This window comes from Trichechus manatus, unplaced genomic scaffold, assembly GCF_000243295.1.
Source record: "Trichechus manatus latirostris isolate Lorelei unplaced genomic scaffold, TriManLat1.0 scaffold00017, whole genome shotgun sequence".
Lineage (NCBI taxonomy): Eukaryota > Metazoa > Chordata > Mammalia > Sirenia > Trichechidae > Trichechus > Trichechus manatus.
The window spans coordinates 18,042,168-18,063,944 of record NW_004443953.1 but is presented as its reverse complement, the minus strand read 5'-3'; the positions used below and the strand labels follow the sequence as shown (position 1 = coordinate 18,063,944).

Sequence of the window (21,777 nt, the reverse complement as noted above, 5' to 3'; positions counted from 1 at the left end):
AGCAGTTTAGAGCAGATTCGAGATTTAGATTAGTATAGAGTAGAGTAGGTTTATAGGTTCTTGACAAGAGTAATGACAATGTCAAAGAGGTGTTTTAGGAAAATAAATATGGGAGCAACAGAAGTGGGGCTTATTAAGTTTTGTTTGAGGTGGAAAGAAGGGAAGCCAAGAGATTTAATGCAGGAAAATCAATTAGAGACAGTTAATAGGGCTGAGAGTCAGAGGGAGATGGGAGGAAAAGAAATGAGTGATGGATGTGTTAAATTAAAAATTCACAGAATTTGAGGACTATGTGAATGGTTGCAGTGATGAAAAGGAGGGGGGACTCCCAAAATGAGTTACCTTTCGAGGCTGAATGGACAGTCAGTGAGAGAAATTAAGCTGAAATAGAAGGCCTGTGTGTTAGGGAAAGAAGAGCCTTGGTGGTGCAGTGGTTAAGCACTTGGCTGCCAACCAAAAGGTCGGTGGTTCGAACCCACCAGCCACTCCACAGGAGAAAGATGCGGCAGTCTGCTTCTGTAAAGATTTACAGCCTCGGAAACCCTGCGGGGCAGTTCTACTTTGTCCTGTAGGGTCTCTATGAGTCGAAATCAACTCAACGGCAATGGGTTTGTTTGTTTGTTTGTTTGTTTGTTTTTGGCTGGTTTTAGGGGAGACTCCACTGGTTTTTAAACTCACTGAATTACAAAACATAACCTGTTGCATGTTTCAGTATATAATTTGAAAACATGGGACTGGAGTGCTATTGAAGCTGGGACCTTCAGGGTGTTATAGAAAGGCAGTGGATTCCAACTGCCAGTGATCTCACCACATCGCAGAATCATACTTGGCCACATTTTAAGCATTCCTATTTCTTCTGTTCCTTGTATCTAGGACTATTGCTGGGAAGACCATGGCTATTCTTTGGTAAATCGCCTTTATCCAGATGTGGGACAGTTGATTGATGAAAAATTTCATATTGCTTACAATCTTACTTATAATACAATGGCAATGCACAAAGATGTTGATACCTCAATGCTTAGACGTGCTATTTGGAACTATATTCACTGCATGTTTGGAATAAGGTTAGTCTGTTTTCTTCTTATGTTTGTATAGAGATACGTTTTTTTGGGCCAAATTATTCAGGTGCTTGGAACACACAAACACAGACACGCACATACATACACTCACAACCGTCCCCTCCCAATAGTTTATTTTCATGCTTCTAATGCTTCAAAGAACTGACTTAATGCAACTTAGTTTGTGTTCTGTCTCCTAGCTAGTCAGGAGAGAGAGTCAGAGACATTAACAAGAGTTAAATGACAGTTGCCTTCAGGAAGGGGGAAGAGAAGAGCAGGCAAGTGGTCCTAGAACATAGATGAAAAGAGGCAAAGTTTGTCACCAAACATCTTTAGTGGCTTTTTTCTATATATCACCTTCTAACTCCTGACACCCTTATTTCTGCCTTCTGGGAACTCAGTACTCTCATACGGCCCCTCTGACCATTCTCAGGCTCCTTCTGAAGAGTACCTCCTTTTATGATATTTCATCAAAACTCTCATGTCCTTACTATTAAATATTCACCCACATTATTATGTTGTATAGGAAATGCAGCATTATCTACGTACTTTTCATACATGCACACAAACTCTGTGCTGCAGTACTTTGTGGTTATTTTGGCAGTAAAGTCAGGCTTTGTTTTGCTATTCATTTTATAGACTTTGAGGAGAATTTGGCCAGGCTAATTATTGACTTTAGCCTCCTGAATGGTTGTAGGACAAGCTTTGTAGGAGTTGTCTCCCTTTTGCACTAAAAACCAAATAGGAGACTCCGGTGCCTGGGTGTTCTAGAATCTACCACCAGTGGGGCAGGGCAGACACAAGTGCTTGGGATCATCTTGACTTAAATCAGATCCTCCTGTCGTGAGTATAGACACTGTGAGGCTGTCTATAGACCATCCTTCTCTCCAGGACCACTCCCTTTTTTTCCCCTCATCTGACCCCAGAAACTCGTAGAAATACGAATAAAATAATTCTAGTTATTTTTATTTACACATTAATATATCTCATGTAACAGCACTGGTAATATTGTTCATTTCTTAATTTCAGCAATACTCATAAGCTCTGTTTACAGCATTTGTTCATGATTGTAAATATGTACTATTGCTTGGGACCCAGTGCTACAGTGTTCGTTCAAGTTTCAGAAATGATTTGCTTGAGCAATGGCACGTTTTCTGTTCCTCTTCGTGAGGTCTCTGCTTCTTATCCCTTTATACTCGCTGTTTTTCTCCTAATTAAACATTGTAAAGCTATTTATTATCATTTGGGGGAACAGCTGCCTACACCAGGAGGGTAGAAGAATAGAGCACTTACTGACATCTCTACTTTCGTAAGAAAACAAACTATGCACTAAAAATATAATTCTCAATTTGTATTTTAAAACAGATATGATGACTATGACTATGGTGAAATTAACCAGCTATTGGATCGTAGCTTTAAAGTTTATATCAAAACCATTGTTTGCACTCCTGAAAAGGTTACCAAAAGAATGTATGATAGCTTCTGGAGGCAGTTCAAGCACTCTGAGAAGGTACGTGCCTATTGTGGCTTGTTTAGTCTGTAAGCCAGTAGTAATTTTTATTCTCCTTCACCTACCTTAATGGCTCTCAAACCCTCTCCATCACCCCTACCAACCCAGAGAAGAACATTCCAGGACAATTGTGTCAGATATTCCTTGGGAGGGAACTTCATTATGATGATAGAGTGAAAGAATACAGACAGACAAGACAGGTGGGCTGGGCCATCTTGAGAGGTGTTGGCATGGCTGTCACCATTTAGGAGAAAGAAGAATGCTTTGCAAGAGATCTTTTTAATTGTATATAGCTAGAAATGTCTAGTCTCTTTGAAACATCTTTACAGAAATTACTAAATGATGATTAGGTGGGGGGATTTGGTATTCTGATAAAGCAGCGTCTGCATTTTCTAAATTTTAACAAACCTTCAAGAAGAAATGTGATCAAATAGAAATGAAAGCTCAAAACATCTATCCAAAAAGAATGTCAGGTAGCTTTTATTTTATTGAGATACTGATATTCTATTAAACAAGCCCAAGATTTTTGTCTAAGTTATTCAGTGACACATTGAAAATTTACTTATTTTTGGTGTTTATTAGATGCACTGAAAAACTGTGATTCTGAATGCTTATAATCCTGCTTTATATGCTCTTGTGTTTTATATTCAGGTTCATGTTAATCTGCTTCTTATAGAAGCTAGGATGCAAGCAGAACTGCTTTATGCTCTGAGAGCCATTACCCGCTATATGACCTGATATCTTTCCTCCATTAAAGATGACGGAATGATCAGCAGATATAGTCTACAAGGGGAAGGTACTAAGCCCCAGGACCAATGGTAGATAAAAGAATTCAGAATCCATTGTGCCATGATTCCTTTAGTTTCTGCTATTTTACTGTGGAAATGCCGCTGCTGGCATGAGCAGTGAATGCTTGGCAGCTTCAAAGTTAGAGCTGTGAAGAAGGGCTGCCGTTCACAGTATTTTGCTTTTTGACAGTACAAGATGCTGTATAACTGTTTTAATACAGCGAATAGTAACTCTCCAAATCCTGTTGCTTTTATGTTAAATAAGGTAACAACAATTGGAGCATGCAAAGAATGGGACTTGGATAATGACATAAGCTTTATACATAAAGATTTTAGAAGATCTTGGTGCTGCTATTCCTGCTGGTGGAATGAATAGAATGGCTGTTCCAATTAAGCTATTAGTAATAAAAGTGAACACTGCTACTATCTGAGCCTACATACATAATTTGTGTGGTTTCAAATTAAACTTTGCATATGTGTTATTTTTTTTTTTGCATCTAAAAAAGCACAGAAATATTACTCACAGCTCAGCAAAGACCATTTCGATGGTAACAGTTCACTTCTTTCACTCTAGTTGTTTTTTAAAATTCAGAGTTATTGGATGATATTAAATTGCAGTGATGTTCTTAAAGATTTTCTTTAAAAAGCAATCTTAAATGAAAGTGTGTAAATTATAAGAAAGCTAGCTATCTTTTGATATACTGTTTCCTGAGATTCTCTGACACTGGAGGGCAGCTGTCTTGTGCAGTATTTTTGTCTCTAGCACCAAAGTTGTGGAAATGTTTCTGTAGACTGCTGCGCAGTCCCAGGTGCATCCTAGCCCTCTGGTCCTGCCCACCTCCATGGTCCCCACTTTAAAGGTTGTGCAGCTCCTTAAATAATAAAGCTGGAAAATATTTTTAGTCAGGTTATCAAATTGGATATAGAAAAATGCTAATTTGTTTGAAATGCAAACAGGTTTGAAAAAAATTAAGTACTTTGTATTCTGGAAGCGTGAATTGCTTTTGAAGTCTGTCAGTATTACTGGTATTTTTCAATAAAGAATAATTTTTCTCCATTTTTTATTTGTTGTCTCAATCCCTTAAAAAACCAGGACTTAACAATCAATAACAATTCTGAATCTGTATTTACTTTTATAAAGCAAGTAAATTCACACTTAAGTGATGCTATTATCAGATGAAAGACTGAAATTAAATGTGAAACTCAGCCATTTTGGAAGATCCAAAGAGGAGTGGACTTTCAGGATCTTATCTGAGACCATTTTTATTTTGGAAATGACTGTTAAAATGGTGTCCCTGCCTAGTCCATTTTGAATTGAGATAGTTTTAGAGTTCAAATAGAATTATTAGAAACAAGGACTCATTAGGGAGAGACTATAAAGTAAAAAAAAAATGACTGTGCAACTACTAGAAATAGCTCTATATTTAATCCAAGATGTTTTAATAACTGTTTACTCATCAAAACATTGAGCTCAATCTAGAACCTACAAATTTATCATGTGTGTTGAGAGCATGGTGGGGGGGGGGGCACAATTTTGACTAGAGGTGGTACCTGCCCTCAAGGATATCTACCCTAGTGCGAAGAGATAAGACTGTTTATCACCTTAGATGTTGTTAAGTGCCATCAAGTCGGCTCCGACTCATGGTGACCCCATGCACAACAGAGGGAAACACTGCCCTGGTCCTGCACCATCCCCATCCCCATCCCATGATCAGTTGTGGATCAGACTGTTCTTATCCATAGAGTTTTCACTGGCTGATTTTTGGAAGCAGATGTCCAGGCTTTTCTTCCTAGTCCACCTTAGTCTGGAAGTTCCATTGAAACCTGTTAAGCATCATAGCAACACGGAAGCCTCCACTGACAAACAGATAGTGGCCGCACATGAGGTGCATTGGCCAAGAATTGAACCCAGGTCTCCCTCATGGAAAGTGAGACTTCTACCACTGAACCACCAATGAAACCTTAAAAATAAATTATTACTATCTTTAATATTCTTTTAAAGAAATATATACTTCTATTAGATTAACCAAAATGGCTCTCTTCCCCAGATCTAGTCTACAGACTTTTGTTAGCTTACAGTGGTCCTACACATTGAATTTGCATCATGCCTTCCCCATTCCTGTCTGCTGAGTTATCTCATTGTAGTAATACAGGTGAACCTAACAACTAAGGTTGCACTGGATGTATTTAAAATTTTACTCATTCTGCTTCTGCTGTTTGTGCCTCCCATTCAAAATACAAAATTTCTAGTAGAGGTTCTAATCAGCAGTATGGTGATCACAAAACGAGATCAACTACAATTTATTTTCTTACTTCATTGAAGCTTATAACCACTTAGAAATCAAACATTGAAAATTGAAGATTTTAATGAGTAGAAAAGTGTTCTTATACCTAAAGTAATAAAAGGCATGCCTGTGATACAAAGTTGATGTTTCAACGCCTCTCATTTAACAGGTGCTTCCTGTTAGAACATTTTTCCAAAACTAAGCACACAGGATTTCTAATGTTATGATAATCTCTGAAATTAATAGTTTCCAAAATAATTGGGAAAGGTAAAGTAGAATATTCTACAGGATATCAAAACCCTCCCCAACCAGAGGAAAAATTTTTCTTAAATAATCATGAAAAGATTTCTGGTTAAGGTTCCCAGGATTTGATTTTTAAAAGCTGAGGTTTCTGGTGAAATTTGGGGAACTTTTATATTAGGCTAAACTTAATTGAGTAGCTCTTACTATAAAAATGAGATTAAATTCCAAACACTTGTATATTCACCACAGTTATTTAGGTTTAACTTCTCCATACAAAAGGTAGTGATGCTTTTTAACTTCAGTTTAAAAGCCAATGGGGTTTTTATTCTTCTAATAGTTTAGCTATTTCAAATTAGTTTTGATACAAACAATTGATAAGTAGATAAATAAAACTTGTTGGATAAGCATGTTTCCCATCATTAAGGTACTCTGAAAGTTTATTAGCACCTTTTGAGTATGCGTGAATATCAAGGGATAGCAAAAAGCAGGTAGATGGTTCCAACTTGTTCAGCGCACACGTGAGTCTGCAGGAAAGGTGTAAAAGGGTGGAAGTAGCAGTAACAGTAGCATCAGAACCTGTCTAACTTCAGGAAGGATAATGCAAATCAAGTTCAGCCTAAGGCTGATCCCTGTGAGGTCTAAGTCAGACATGCCTCCACTCTCCAACCTTTTTACCAATTCTGACACCAACTGTCCTTCCCAAGGCACTCTCTACTTCTCTTCTGGGTTTGATATTCCATTGCAATGGCCACACAGAACTCCCAGATCATACTTATAGTTAAGTGGTTTATTAAGGAACAGGGTACAACTCAAGATCAGGAAGCTTGCAGGCAAAGTCTCCCTTCTTCAGTGCAGAACAGCTCTCTCAGCTCCTCTCGACCTTGTATGCCTCCTCTCGGCCCCGAGGGCAGGTGCTTCTTGGCCCTGCCGTCTGTCACCATTGGCTCTGCCACTGGCCCCCTCCCTGGCCTGTGCCATCTTCAGTGTTAAACATCCCTTGTCTTTTGTTAAAGCTCTTTTAGGAGGCTCCTTGCCTCCTCTTTCTCTGCTTCTCTCTTCTTTCTTCTTTTTGCTTCTTCCTGCTGCTGCTTTCACAAAAACCTCTGTGGGGATGGCTGCTTAAATACACGCTGCTTAAATACACAAACTCTTTGTCAATTTCAAGGCATGGCACGCCCACGAGGGGTCACAAACTGACCAATCCCCTCTCAGTAGGCCACACACTTCGTTTGCATAGTAGGCTACATCTCACCTCATTTGCATAGTCTATTGACCAAACCCTGCAAGTTGTATACCAATCACAGGGCAGAGTGCAGCCCAGGGCCAGGCAAAAAGTATCAAACCAAGCTGTTTACAGCTTACCCAGGAAATGTCAATCAACCTGGACAAAAGTAAGCCCTCTAGGGTAGAAAACTAGAGCAAAGGTAACTCCTCAGGGCTTAGGGGAAAAATCGCTCAAGCTGTTTTCCAAATAACCAAGGCAAAAGGCCACATAAAGGAACTCACTTCACCATAGGAGTGATGTAGTATGGAGAAGAGCAAGTATGATGGTATCCTAACATAAGTTATATATTAGTTATAAATTTTGAGGGGGCTGTTTTAGGGGGAAGAAGTTTGCCCTTCTTCACAGCAAGTAAAATATATAGCCTGGTATGGATTAAAAAAAAGATCCTTAAAAATTTTGGAGAGACTAACCCCTCAGACTTCAACTGATTTCATCTAGTGCAATGCATCTACTAGCATATACTCATGAATAGATAGATGACAATAACGTGAATCTCCCTACAGGATCTTGCTGATCCCTAACCAGGGATGAGCTTCAGATTGGAAGAGCCATTGGAAAGTCTGTTTGTTTCTGGAAATTTTAGGTTGTTCTAATAGGCTCCAAAAGCCAGTCCAGTCTGTGCTGCCTGCCCTCATCCCCTGAGTCTTGGTATTTTGTAGGATGAGAGATGTGCCGTTAATTACAGCTTTTCTCCAATCAGAGTAGTACATTTGCTCTTTTTTCCAGGTCTCCTTCATTTGTCTAGTGTAACAACAGTAATCTCAATTTCTTTGGTTTTTTTATCATTCATTCAAGGGCCATGCCTGTCCTACAAAGAATAACAAACCAATAAACTAATTGCCATCATAATGTATTGAGTACCCACTACACATCGGACATTGTACTGGGCAATTTGCTCTTTTAACGATTTGTTCTAGACCACACTTTTAAGAAAGTAGGCATTATTTCCGTTTTACAGTTGAAGCTCAAGAAATTAAGTTACATGCCCCAGGTCCTCCGCTAGCAGGGGAGAACTAGGATTCAAACAATTCTGCCATACACCTATAACTACATTCTTTCCAATACATTACATCACTTCCCTAGTCAGAGAGAGTTACAATTAGAAGGGACTGTCTGCTCCAGACATTTTATTTCAAATAATAAAATAATATTACTTATTATTTAATAAAGAGTAGATGGCCCAAAGCAGTTTTCTCTTTAACTTACCCTGCTTACTCCTTTTAATATGAGAATCAGAAAAATACCACTACTTACTCAGAAAATTTATTATAGATGTAGTAAGAATTAGTACATGTGCTTCTATTGTAATGTGCTCCATCTGCATTGACCACCATTCTTTTTATATACAAAGTCTAATGGTCTACATTGCACAGTTCACTTAACTAATGAACTGACCACCACTTAAATTCCAGAATTGTTAAACCAGGATTTTAAGACTAAAACTAAATTATTTAACAGAGAATAGAAGAAAAAGGTACTTGCTTAGAAAAACTGCATATATTTTCAACTTACATTTCTCATAGTAGAAAGAATAACACGTTGTATATTCATTTTTCCATAATAGCTAACAAAGGGAAATGCTTTTTTTCTTTAAAAATACTTAGCTACAGACTAAAATCAGTACCTGGAAAACTTTTCAATATCGGTTAATACTGAAAAAAAAAACATTCACATTTATTATTGCTTTTTAAGAATGAAGGAGACCTGACTTCCTGTTTCTGTTGTTAATCTACCTCATGTTAAAAAGAAGGAATGGGCAGGGGTTCCAGGAAGGTGTGATGACTCTGAATTCGATTTAGAAGCTGCTGTGCCACAGGTTTGAATTCTGTTTCCCAGTGGAGTCTGTGATAGTTTTTTAGGTCTTGGTCAAAACTGCCATCCAGTACTAGTTCTTCATCTGGATCAGAAAAATAAAAATTGCAACAATTATTTAGAAATGTAATCCTATTGAATAGAGTCTAATTTTTGATGGCATGAGTTAACTCATCCTCGGCCATCGTTAATACCAACATGACACAAGATAGGATTTTAGGGTTAAGAGAGTTTTTTGTTGTCATTGTTTTGTTTTAATGTGAAAAGTTCTTCTCTTCTTTACCAATATTCTAAAATAAGTATGTTTTAGTCCCTTAATAAAAAGGGCAATAATCTTTTTTTAAGATCCTAGACTGAACTCAGCTTTTATTTCAACTCATTCCTGAGTCTTTATAAGTTCTCATCCAAAACTCAGATCACAATTTTTCAGAATAAACAAATCATTAATAGGTTACTTCCTTGCCTGCACTTTGGAAAAGTTAATTATTTCAGTGGTTGACAGATATAAAGGGAGTCAGGGAACCTTTTTGGGAAAATAGCTCAGTTTAAACTTTATTGAAAAATCAGATCTTTGCTGGCTTCATAGCAGTCTGGGACATACTCCTTTGAAAAGACAAACCCCCTACGCCCTCTTCACTAACAGTGAAAACTGGTGGACCTTGAAAATCCCATGGAATATTAGAATCCCAAACAAGTCCATGGATAATACAGAAAAAAAGCACTTGTAAAAACAGAATATAAAATTACAACTTTAATTTACTTCTTAATCCAATTTTGTGAATACCCTTAATTCTGTGAACACCATAAACATATCCAACCAAAGTAGGAAGATAAATGTTCATCAAGGTTTCTGCACCTACTTGCCACCACATTTGTACTTGTTTATATTGGGCCTCACCCCCGTGACAGACGGCAGGAAGGTGCGTGGCCTGCCAGTCAGATGATTGGCTCTTCTATTTCTTAGGTCTGTGGCCTGAGGCAGATTTCTAAAGTGGTAACCACCAAGTCCTAAAATAACCACAAATGTTGCTACTTACATAATTTGAAAATTTTCTTTTCCATAGGGCCAATTAAAATTCTATTATAAAATGCTTTGTTACTCTAGTTACATCAGATTTTCTCCACTGAATATTTCTGTACACTTGATGTGTACTTCAGCACTTTTGGTGTTAATGTTACCACCTAGAATAAGATAAGGGCATCTGGAATAGTCTGGAGTAACCTCCAGTTTGTTCCTCCTCTTCTCACAACCAAGTGGGCAGCTGTGCAGCTCTAAGATAAATTTCAGGCAGACACAAACACTTCAGCAAGTCTCACCACGGCAACCCCTGTAAGCAAACCTGGATCTCCCCACCCACGAGATAAGGCATTCAGGAGAGGGAAATGCAGGTGGTGTCAGACGCTTTCAAAGCCCTTCCCATTTGGCTTCTTCCTGGCTAGAAGAGTCTGCTGGTCGCTGAGTGGTTTCCGATTTCTACGTTCTAGTCCTTACTCTTCTAGAGCACCAAACTTCTGTTAAAAAAATGAATTCTCTTGTTTTATGGCCTTCCCTCCCAACTGCTTTGGCCTGAGCAGTGCAAGTCAGGCACTTAGCAGTCCTGTTTAAAATACTTAGGCTACTCAGAATACTAAGCATTCTGCCCATGTAGGACAAGGTGGTTTTAGCAGAATCTCTGCCTTTAAAAAAAAAAAATCTAACATCAAGACTATGTTACTTTTATTGATGCCCAGCCTGTAATTAGTTAATCCACACTTAGACCATTTTAATTCTAAATTGGGTTAGACAAGGTGACATAAGAGTTGTCAAGTAGCTACAGGTAAGAAAAATGCAGTCTGAAGTTTCAAAGTAAATAAATATACAGCAAATACATTTAAAAAGTGTCATATTACACTCGGTATTAAATTTAGGAACCTGTGCTGCAAAGAGTGGCAGAGGCTGACTGACTGACCCTACAGGACAAGTAGAACTGCCCCATAGGGTTTCCAAGGCTGTAAATCTTTACAGAAACAGACCGCTACATCTTTCTCCCGAGAAGCGGCTGGTGGGTTTGAACCACTGACCTTTCGGTTAGCAGCCGAGCACTTAGCCACTGCACCACCACGGCTCCTGAAGAAAGATTTAGATTTATGATTTTCAAACTCCTTTGCCTGTTACCCATAGTAAGAAATATATTTTACATCATGACTTTGTATACAGATACTTATATATTTAAATAACAAATGTTTCACAATATAATACTTACCCTTACTACATGTAATACACTCTGGTATTTCTTTCTTTGCTATTTCAGTTTTTAAAAATGCTGGTTATAGCTAAGTGAATTGATTTCAAAACTCACAGTGTGAGACGTGCTAATTTAGATTGCTAATCGTTTTCTTTCTGCACGGCACACTTTCAAATACTAGGATTTTTGGCAAGGTATTAGAAAGGATTAGAAGACACAAAACAATGAATTTGTCAGTGATTATTGTAACACAATCACCATTCTAGTTTAAGTGTGCTGTAGCATCAGTAGAAGCTTCCCTACTCACTGCACTATTCAGGGACCTATTATTGCCCTGACTATTCTCTGATAAGACACAGTCCTCACGTGTTCCAGAAAGTGCCTGATGACTCTTTGGCATGGCCTTGATGTGATCGTCTAACCTGAACACTGGGCCCCACTCTACCCCTTGTTATGTAATCTAGGTACTAAGTTCCACCTACCTTATGACAAATTAAATAACCTAATGTGTTTTACATTCACAATAATAAACTGCACACACTGATCACCAGCTGCCCTGAGAGAAGCTCATGGTACACTAGTGTGCCCGGGCACCTGTGACTTAAAAACCTCAAGATAAACAGATTGCTAACGAGTTTGTAAGATGTGATTGCAGGAACACCAGGAAGCTTCAGACAACATTCTTTTTAAGCCACTTTCCAAAGACGGTCAACATCCTAACCATGCTGAGGACCATTACTTTATCTTTTTAACCCCTCAGTTACCCAGCAAAAAAAAGTTGATTAACTAATATTACTATATCAACTGCCTTGCTATTATTTCTAAAAACAGTTAGTGCTCAGAGTTCAGTGTGAGCTTTTGTGATTTAACAGTTCATCTTGTTTTCGAAATGGCCTGTTTTTTAGTTATCTTTGTAAAAGAACTGAAATTCAAGTACACTCTCACCTACATTCCCATTATACTTGCCCAAGTGCTCAGACACAGCAACGACCCTATCAGAGGTATGGGGTCTGAGTGCCCACACCACTAAGAGAAAAGCCAGGAGGAAGCACAGAACACTGGCCCATGAGGCCCAATCCTCATGGCTCCCAAAGAAGGGGTTCTTGATCACATGAGAAATTTATGATGCCTTGTTCTGGAGACTTGGCTCCCTGATCTGAACTGTCTTCATTTTGGTTATCCATGCCACAGTCCCCTTCAGTGGGTGGGGTGGGATAACAGTGTACAGTGAGACAGTAGGAAAACACAAATCTTGTTTATTTTCTAGTGAAAAGTCCTGGCTTTGCTATAATGATCTTGGGCAATCACATAACCCACCTAGACCCACTTTCCTCATTTGCCACGTGGAGAGTGACCTCAGAGAGAGCTTATGATAAAACCACAAGTTTTTAAAAGCACATATTAAAACAAAGATACCACTATTGTTATTCTATCCCCAAACATCTATCAAGTATCTACATTGTATCAAGTTCTGTAAAGCAGCTCAGTTAGATGGGAAAAATAAAACTTTCAAAACGACAACACAGGAGCAGTTACACAGGTTCATGCTTAATTGCTATTTAAAAAGTATAGGACCAAGGGGGAAAGGAGGACTCAGTGCTTAAGGGATACTGAGCTTCTGTTAAGGGTGATGAGATATAATTTAGAAACGGGTAAGGGTGATAGTTGAACAAGATGAACATAATTAATGTCATTGAACTGTACACGTGAAGATTGTTGAAATGTCAAATGTTTTGTTACATGTATATTTATACAAAAGTATAGATTTTCCCATAGCTAGACTAAGACTGTGGGCTTGAAAAGCTGAGAAGGGCCTCCAAGGACAGGCAGCATTTGGACAGGCAGGTCAGGGATATGGCACGTGCAAAGGCACGAAGGTGAGGAAGCACAAGTAGAAGCAAAGCTGGCTCTAAGGGAGTGTTGAGGGAGTGGTTGTTGTTAGGTGCCATCCATTCCGTTCCGACTCACAGTGACCCTGTGTACCACAGAATGAAACACTGCCCGGTCCTGCACCATCCTCACAATCGTTATGCTTGAGCCCACTGTTGCAGCCACTGTGTCAATCCATCTCTTGAGGGTCTTCCTCTTTTGCACCGACCCTGTACTTTACCAAGCATGATGTCCCGCTCCAGGGACTGGTCCCTCCTGAAAACATGCCCAAAGTATGTAAGATGTAGTCTCGCCATCCTTGCTTCCAAGGAGCATTCTGGTTGTACTTCTTCCAAGACATGAGGAGGCAGAGTAGTAGGCAGTAAGTCACTACAGTAAGGCACCTGCCAGGTATGCTGTTCCCTGCTGAGAAGCCCGGCATGCTCACACCCCTTCTGAGCCGTCCTTGTTCCCCAGACCCCACCATCCGGGTCATTTACGGCTGATAGTCCCAGAGTTTAATGCCAAAGGGAGTGGCATCACTAGGGTTGGTGTCACACGGCGCGGTGACTCATCGTGTCACCCCAACCCCACCCCCCACCCGGAGTGGGCAGGGCTGGCCAGCGACTCCCCCCTGGTGGGCGGAGCAGCCCCCTCCCCACGCAGGGCGGAGCGCTTAGTGGCGCAGCCCCGCCCCTCCTGGCCCCGCCCCGCACAGCTCCCCCAGCTCCTCCTCTCTCCCACTGGCCTAGGCAGTAGGCAGAGACCCTCCTCTTCATCCAATTGCAGGCGCCAAAGCCCGGCCGCCGCCACCCTGACAGGCGAAGGGGGTTGTTGGTGACGAGTTACCGCACTGGGTGACGGGGGACACCAACCCTAGTGATGCCACAGCAATGGCGGCCCCTCCCCTGACGGCACCTGCCCGCCGCCACCAGCCCTGAGGTCATTTTGGTGTCACTCCGACAGTGTCAGGGGGTGCCATCCGCACCCCTGCACCCCTCTAGTGATGCCACTGGCCAAAGGTAGCCACAGAGAGCCTGCCGCAGAGGCAGCTGCTGCCTGAGGCATGGAAGCCCTGCACTGCAGAAGACTGACACAGTGAGCCATCACATCTCCCTGAATGTGAGACATACTGAAAAGTGCACCCATAAACAGAGGAGACAAACAGACACAGGCCGAATGCAGCAAGTAGAAGCCTTGAAGTAGCTGAAGCCATGACCAACCAGAAACCTACAGGGAGCCAGCGGGAGAAAGGAGAGAACTTTATCCAGGAGCGTCGATGGAGCAGAGCGGGTCTCCAAAATGGGGAGCAGAGGAGCAGAGATGATGCCTGCTACCCAGGGGTCAGCAGGGACTCAGGTTCCATCTGGACCGACCTTCCAGTTCCTGAGTGACTCTCCACTTTTTTCCTGCCTTCTTTCTTCCCTGTGTATCCTTCTTCACACTCCTTCATTAACCAAGGCAGAGGTTCTCAATCCTGGCTGTACACCAGACTCACCTGTGGAACTTTTTAAAAACACGGATTCTCAGCCTCATCTCAGAGCCATGAATCAGAATTCCTAGGGATGGGGCCAGGGCTGTGTGTTTTTTAAAACTCCACAACTGATTCCGATGCTCAGCCACAGTTGAGAATCACTGAACTGAGGTAACGTGAGTATGTGGAGTGAGTGTGCACTACTTTGGTAGTGCAAGCTGCTAACATGCTCGGCTATTAACAGAAAGGTTGGGAGGTTTGAGTCCACCCAGATATGCCTCAGAAGAAAGGCCTGGCGGTCGACTTCCAAAAAATGAGCCACTGAAAACCCTATGAAGCACAATTCTACTCTGACACACATGGGGTCGCCATGAGTTGGAGTTGCCTCGATGGCAACTGGTTAGTTGGCTGGAGCAAGTACATCTGCTCCCTAACCTGAGAAAGGTTAATGTTCATAGAGCACAGCACGAAGCTCAGTGACCTAAAATCATGCTCGTATTTTTCTTGCTCTGTGTTTTAAAACACACACATACTCTTAAAATTATATTCACCTGGATAAAGTAAATTTCACACGAACCTAGCAAACCTGATTTTTTCAAATAACTTCTGCTTCTGTCAGAAGTTACAGCACTTAGAGCTGACTAAGCACCTTAACAATTTTTCAAGAACCTGCTATGTGTCAGGCATTGTATTTGGCTCTTTTTACACATCTGCTCATTTAGTCATCCAAACAACCCTGCAAGGTGGACATTAATTACCCTATCTTAGAGATGAGGAAGTATAAATTCAGAAAGGTTAAGCCCAAAGTTTAAAAACTTTTAAGTATATTACTCAGCCACAAAGAGAAATTAAATCCTGATATTTACTACAACATGGATGAACACTGAAAACATTATGCTGAGTGAAATAAGTCAGTCACAAAAGGACAAATATTGTATGATCCCACTTACATGAAATAAGCGAAGGTATGGAGACCAAAGGTTGTTAGTGGTTACCAGGGTGGAAAGGTGGGGGAAAGGGGGAGTCAATTTCTTAAGGGGCACTGAGTTTCTGTTAATAGTGAGTGGTAGAATTACTTGAAAAAGGATAGTGGTAATGGTTGTACAACATGAGAGTGTAATCAATGTCACATGTAAAAACTGTTGAACTGGTGAACGTTTTGTTATATATATTTTTACCACAATAAAAAAACAAAAGACAAACACCTTGTAAGTGATAAAGCCAGGACGTAAACTCAGAACTGTCTGATGACAAGCCTCCGGTCTTTCCATTATGCTCTTGTTGTGATTTTTACAACTCCCCGGGGCAGGACAGGGATTATCATCATCCTCGATTCAGAGATAAAAGACAGGCTCTGAGAGAGCCTCTTGTTCACATCCCACCACCAGTGAGAGCCAGGATTTGAGTCACAGTGAGTCACAGTGAGCCTTCCACACTGCCCCCACTGATTCAACACAGTGGTTGGGCAATGGTAAGGTACAGTGCCTCCATTTTGGGAAAAGGATTATTGAAAATACTCAACTCATTTACTGGCCCAAATCATTGTTTTTGGATCTAACTCAGGATCAAAAAAAAATAATAATAATAATGGAAACATTTTTTAATGTAAGAAACTATCTTCTTCCCTTGCTTTGTATCAGTGAGCTCCAGCTTTTTCAAAGATATGGACTATACTATAATGTCAAATAGTTTCACTCTAAAAATGACATGGAGGTGTTGTCTGACTTCCTTTAACTTCACGAAGGGGAAGGAGAATCAAGATTGACAGCCCAAGGCTGATTTCCATGAGGTGGAGGTCAGACGTGCCTCCTCTCTCTGTCATCTTTACCAATTCTGATACCAACTGTCCCTCCCACGACACTCTCTACTTCTCTGCTGTGTTCTACTGCAATGGCCACACAGAACTCACAGACCATACTCACAATTATGGGGTTTACTGGCGAAGTAACAGGTTACAGTTCAGGTTCTGGAAGGCTCAGGATATAGTTCTTCCATGAGGACAGCCTCTTCTCAGAAGGTGCCTGCAGGCACAACTCCCTCTGGCCCTCAGGCTCTTGCCCTGCTCAGGCAAGTGTTAGTTACAAAGCTCTTTAGCTCTGCCGATAAGTGCCCAGAGGCATCCTACTCCGTTAGGAAGCCTCAGCCGAAGGCGCTGAGCTCTAGCTCTGTGGGTCAGCAAACCTAACTCTATCAAATGCCTGGAGGCACCCTACTCCTCGAGCATGGCTCCTGTCTGATGGCACTCAGCTTTCTCCCTCTGTGGGCTGGGGACCCCACTGTGCTATCTCCTGTCAGTCTCCTGCCTGTCACTTCTGCCAGTCTCTCCTGCCACCACTTCTCGCTGTCTTCAGTGTTACAGCTCTCTCCCTCTCTCTCTCTCTCTCAGTCTCCCGGTTGCAGGAGCATCCCTGTGCAGGAATTCCAAGTCCAAAGGATGTGCTGTCCACTCTTGGCCCTTCTTCCTTGGTGGTGGTGGGATCCTCTCCTTCTGCCTCCAGGATGTTTCATTTTAAGCCAAGCAAGATGGACAAACTGACCAATCCCCTTGGTGGGCCACAATTACCTTATCTGCACAGTCCCACTCTATCATTTGGTGGGAGTTACAAGACCACGTGAGAAAGGCCACACAAAAGGGATGCATCACATGGCATTCACAGACATCCCATCACCACCACATGATAATATAACTGCTAGTTAAAATGTATAATTCATTTAAAAGTATGACTTAACTCAGAGGAGCTTTCAGGTATATTTTCTCATTCACAACAGTGTGTACTTTTAAATAACAGCACTATATTTATGTTGAAATCCTGTATTTATGCAGCTACAGAAAATGCAAAAAAAAAGCAAGTCATAGAAGAAACCATGACAGTACCCAATGGGTTAAAAGTCCTTGTGTCTACACTGTAAATCACAGAGGTACCTTTTCCAGAATGATAATAATCTTTCCAAATTACAATAATCTTTAACATGTTCTTTTTGCTTGTAGAGCTACATCCGCCCAAATGCATACCAATCTTTATCCATACCAAACCAACCAAACCCACTGCCGTCAAATCGACTTCTACTCACAGCGACCCTATTGGACAGAGTAGAACGGCCCCGTAGGGTTTCCAAGGCTGAAAATCTTTATGGAAGCAGACTGTCATGTCTTTCTCCTGTGGAGAAGCTGGTGAGTTGGAACTGCTGACCTTTTGGTTAGCACCTGAGTACTTACCCACTGCACCACCAGGGCTCCTCTTTACCCATACTGGTCACAGAAGAAAAAATTATTTCACTTTGATAAAACTCACACTCTCATACTCAGGAGCCTTACCTAAAAATGACGACAACAGGACTGAGAGTGTGTTGGTGTCTTCATCTCCAAAACACGATGAAGCATTAGTGATATTTTCACTGAAGTTCCATAAAGTTTTGCAAACCAAGCAGGCCAGCTGCCAATCAGTAGGACCAAAATCCTTTAAGCAATCCACTAACCTGAGTTAATAAAAGTCAAAATGAGACGTTATTAGGTCAGAATCTGCCATTAATTTTAATGTTTTTAGCATCACGATGATTATCCTTCTGTTATATTTCATATTATATAAAATCCAGTGATCATTTTAAATAATTTACTAAGAATTTAAGTAGCCACCAAATAGCAATAATCTACTTCTGAATTATTGTAAGTGCCCAAACCCACTGCCATCGAGTCAATTCCGACTCGTAGCTACCCCATAGGGTTTCCAAGGCTGTAAATCTCTATGGAAGCAGATGGCCGAGGAGCAGTCTGGTGGTTTCTCCCAAGGAGCTGCTGGTGGTTTCAAACCGCCGATATTTCAGTTAGCAGTCGTTCGCTTTAACCACTGCACCACCAGGGCTCCTTTGTAAGTGCCCAGTGGACCCTAAATTCTCTGTAGCCCAGCTTGTTGAAAGACTGCTGCCCCAGAGGAAGGATGAGATCAGGGCCCAAGCTTCCTAGAAAACTATGCCTTCTGAAGCCTGAAGAGTCAGGACTCCACGCCTTGAAACTTACTTTTTAATGCCGCCTCCGTCTCTTAGAATGACCCGTTTGTCCTTATCCACAGTGAGATTTAGGAGAACGCCACAGGCAGAAAAGCAAATATCCTGGTGCTTAGCATCCAGCAGTGCAATCATGAACTTGTGTACTGGATGGTGGAGAACAGATGCCAACCAGTGAACTCTCAGGGGTCTCAGCTATATTCTGGTTTTACAAACAGGTAGTGACTTGCAAAACTGGGAACCCTGTTAGTGGACTTAACCCATCAGTGGGTTCCTCAACACCCAGCACTCCAGAACCTCCCCACAAGACCCTCTGCCCCCAGACACTGCTCTATCCCACCCAGAAAGCAGCTCCCTCTTCAGGGCAGTGATGGAGCCCTGCCATGGAAAGGAGGGAACTTTGGACTTCCAACCACAGTGGTGACACTCATCTCTAACTTCTGGTTGTCCTCAGGGTCTGTTAAATACCCAGCCCCAGGGGGTCAGGCTTCTGTTAAGAGCTTCCTTGAATTCTTCTAGGGCTACAGCTCTTAAGACTCGCTCAGACTGCTGGAAACTGCCCTGTGGAACGGCAGGCCTTCCAGTGCAGGGATGGCTCAGTGGGAGCAGGCGCCCCGCCCCTGGGAGTATTTTCCCTTACTCCTACAAGAAGGAACTGGGAACTCTTTGTCCTGTCTTCTAGTTCATCCAGCAGGGGTTGGGCAAAGGGTTGGGGGAGAGTGGATGAGGCACGTGCTCTGCCTCCTCTTTTTCCACTGGGCACCTGAGAAGTGGCCACCCTCTTCTAGCTGTGCTGGGTTGGGCAGTGAGCTTGGTAAAGGCTACATCACACATATGTGTTTTAAGGGTGTAAAGAATGCTCACTTTGGCAGCACATATACTAAAACGGGAAAAAAACAGAGAAGGTTAGCATGGTCCCTGTGTAAGGATGACACGCAAAATTCGTGAAGTGTTCCATATTAAAAAAAGAAAAGTATAAAAAAATGTATACCAAAATGTCAACAGTTATCTCTGGCGTAAGATGAGGGTGATGGTTTGCTGCTGCTGCTGCTTTTTTTATATCTGTATTATCTAAATTTCCTATCGGCATGGATAACTTTTTTCTTACATGAAATATTTGAAACATACAAAGAATATGGTTAGTGTAAACACTTGTGTACCTGTCATTAAGAAATAAAACATTACAGATCTAATTTTACATTTTTGTGCATCCCTCCCCCATCCCACTCTCATCCCTCTTCTCTCCAGAGGTAACCTTAGTCTTAAATGTAGAGTTTACCACTCCCAAGTACACTTTGTACTTTATACCATTACCATGTGAGTGCATATACATAAATAATAACCAGGAGTGTTTTGCATGTTTTAAAACTTGTATTAATGGCATTCCAAAGAAACAAACCAAACGCATTGCTGTCAAGTCAATTCTGACTCACAGCGAATCTACAGGGTTGCTATGAGTCGGAATTAATGGCATCAGTCTGTATAAATCCTCCTATCACTTGTTTCGCCTCTACATTGTGTTTTTGAGGTTTATCCATGTTGATACATGAACCTCCAGTTTAACTGCTGAGGAACATTTCATTGCATGAATATACCGTAATGTATTCATCCTCTTGCCTGTTGATGGATATTTAGGTTGTTTCCAATTTTTGCTACTACAAGAATACTGTAATGGACATTCTAGCATATAAAGTAGAATGTCTCTTCAGCCCATTCCCATGGGTGGAAATAAAGGGTCTAGATTACTTGTTTCCCCTAAGACACACACACCCCCCATCTCAGAACTCAGAAGGCCACTCACCAGGGAAAGACAAACACTTCAAACACTGCCTAGATTCATCTAGGCATCCTGAGCACTACACATCCCGGAACAGAAGCCAGTACTACCACGCTGTGATGACCCAAGTTCCCAAACCACTTAACTATCGCCAAGAACTGCATGTTTATGAATGTAAGTGTCATTAACTCACCATTTTTCTGCACAATGAAATCACAGATATCACGGTATTGGGAGAGATTTCCAAACACACGCACGGCCTCCAGGATTCCATCCATGTTGTTACTCACCAGAAGCTTTAAGAGCACTGGGTTTGGTTACCAAAAAGATAAAATCAGTGAATTTAAGTTTTAACTTAAAGGCTACTAGAAATCAGTATAATACTAAATACGGATAACTTTAAAATTAAAAATGATAATAAAATACAAACCGTAAGAGACTTCAGCAAGAAAACTAAAAAACTAGTTTTCCCCATAAAAAGAATTTCAGTTTCATTCTCAGACTTAAATCAGGCTCTAAGATATCTGGACCAAACGTCAGAAAATATTAATGCCTCCAGTTTTGTGTTTAGTTAATAAAATCAAAACCTTAAACAAGCATTCATTTGTCCAAGGCCAACTCCGAACCTTACATTCAGCAATAGATAGCTTTTTGTCGTGAATTACAGAATTCTTCACTTGATAGTAAGATAAATTGTTGATTGTTGCTGTAGCATTGATCACCAGCTCCTCGCAGTCATCAATTGACTTGTATTCTGAAACAAAGTGAGGATAAGGGTGTCAAAGACTCATGGCAGGGGTAGAACCAATGACATCACAACTGCAGCAACAGCAGGGTCAGGGACAAGCCACCTTCCCAGGCAAGGGCTGTGCAAGTACAGCTTTATTTCCCATGATTCTTCCTGTAGGGAAACACACCGAGCGCACAGGGATCCCTCCTAGCCAGAGCAGAGAGAACACCCTTTGCTCAATCCCTCCAGTCAGGGGGTTTGAAAAAGCTGAGCCATTCTAGGGTAAACTGAAGCCAGCTCTAATCCCTAACTGGTTTGCCCAGTCTTTGGGCTCTCCCAGGGCCTCCACCCTGGGAGTCTGGAATTTGTTCCCCACACCTGCCAGCTCTCAACAGAACAATCCTTAGGTCACAAACCATCCATAATTCCTATCAACTCTGCCTTCCAAACATGCAGAATCTGATCACTTCTCACCACCTCCTCTAATACCACCCTAGTACATCTCACCTCCTCACTGACTTCTCTTCTTCCCCCTTTGCCTCACTAAGTCTATTCTCAACACAGTGAACCCTGAGAGTAAGCTGCACAATGTTACTCAATGTCCGCTCTCCAATAATTAATTCTTTAAAGGTGTATCCTAATAGCCCATGTTACAGATGAGAACACTGAGGCTCAGAGAAGTTAAGTAGTTTGCCTGACTTCACAGAGCAGGCATCTGA

General features: G+C 41.4%; 2 protein-coding genes and 1 non-coding gene across 5 annotated transcripts in view; 2 read left to right on the top strand and 1 right to left on the bottom strand.

Annotated features, from left to right (window-relative positions):
* The window catches only part of SESN1 (sestrin 1), a 110,724-nt gene extending 106,306 nt beyond the window's left edge, over positions 1 to 4,418 (top strand). For 2 of the 3 annotated variants that reach the window (XM_004372449.2, XM_004372450.1), the window contains exons 8-10: positions 874 to 1,064; positions 2,424 to 2,568; positions 3,220 to 4,418. In XM_004372449.2, the coding sequence (XP_004372506.1) occupies positions 874 to 1,064; positions 2,424 to 2,568; positions 3,220 to 3,306 (423 nt within the window). In that variant the 3' untranslated portion in view covers positions 3,307 to 4,418. The remainder of the gene's footprint in view (positions 1 to 873; positions 1,065 to 2,423; positions 2,569 to 3,219) is intronic. The other variant, XM_023727631.1, reaches the window with a different exon arrangement.
* Positions 4,419 to 7,297: 2,879 nt separating this feature from the next.
* Positions 7,298 to 21,777, bottom strand: part of ARMC2 (armadillo repeat containing 2) — a 126,257-nt gene continuing 111,777 nt past the window's right edge. The window contains exons 14-18 of the mRNA XM_004372448.2: positions 20,960 to 21,082; positions 20,522 to 20,635; positions 18,565 to 18,697; positions 17,866 to 18,026; positions 7,298 to 9,066 (exon numbers count right to left, since the gene is read on the bottom strand). Coding sequence (XP_004372505.1) covers positions 8,909 to 9,066; positions 17,866 to 18,026; positions 18,565 to 18,697; positions 20,522 to 20,635; positions 20,960 to 21,082 — 689 coding nt within the window. The 3' untranslated portion in view covers positions 7,298 to 8,908. The remainder of the gene's footprint in view (positions 9,067 to 17,865; positions 18,027 to 18,564; positions 18,698 to 20,521; positions 20,636 to 20,959; positions 21,083 to 21,777) is intronic.
* On the top strand, positions 19,408 to 19,515 carry LOC111819753 (U6 spliceosomal RNA). The gene has a single exon (XR_002823327.1). It is a non-coding gene; the product is annotated as a U6 spliceosomal RNA (small nuclear RNA).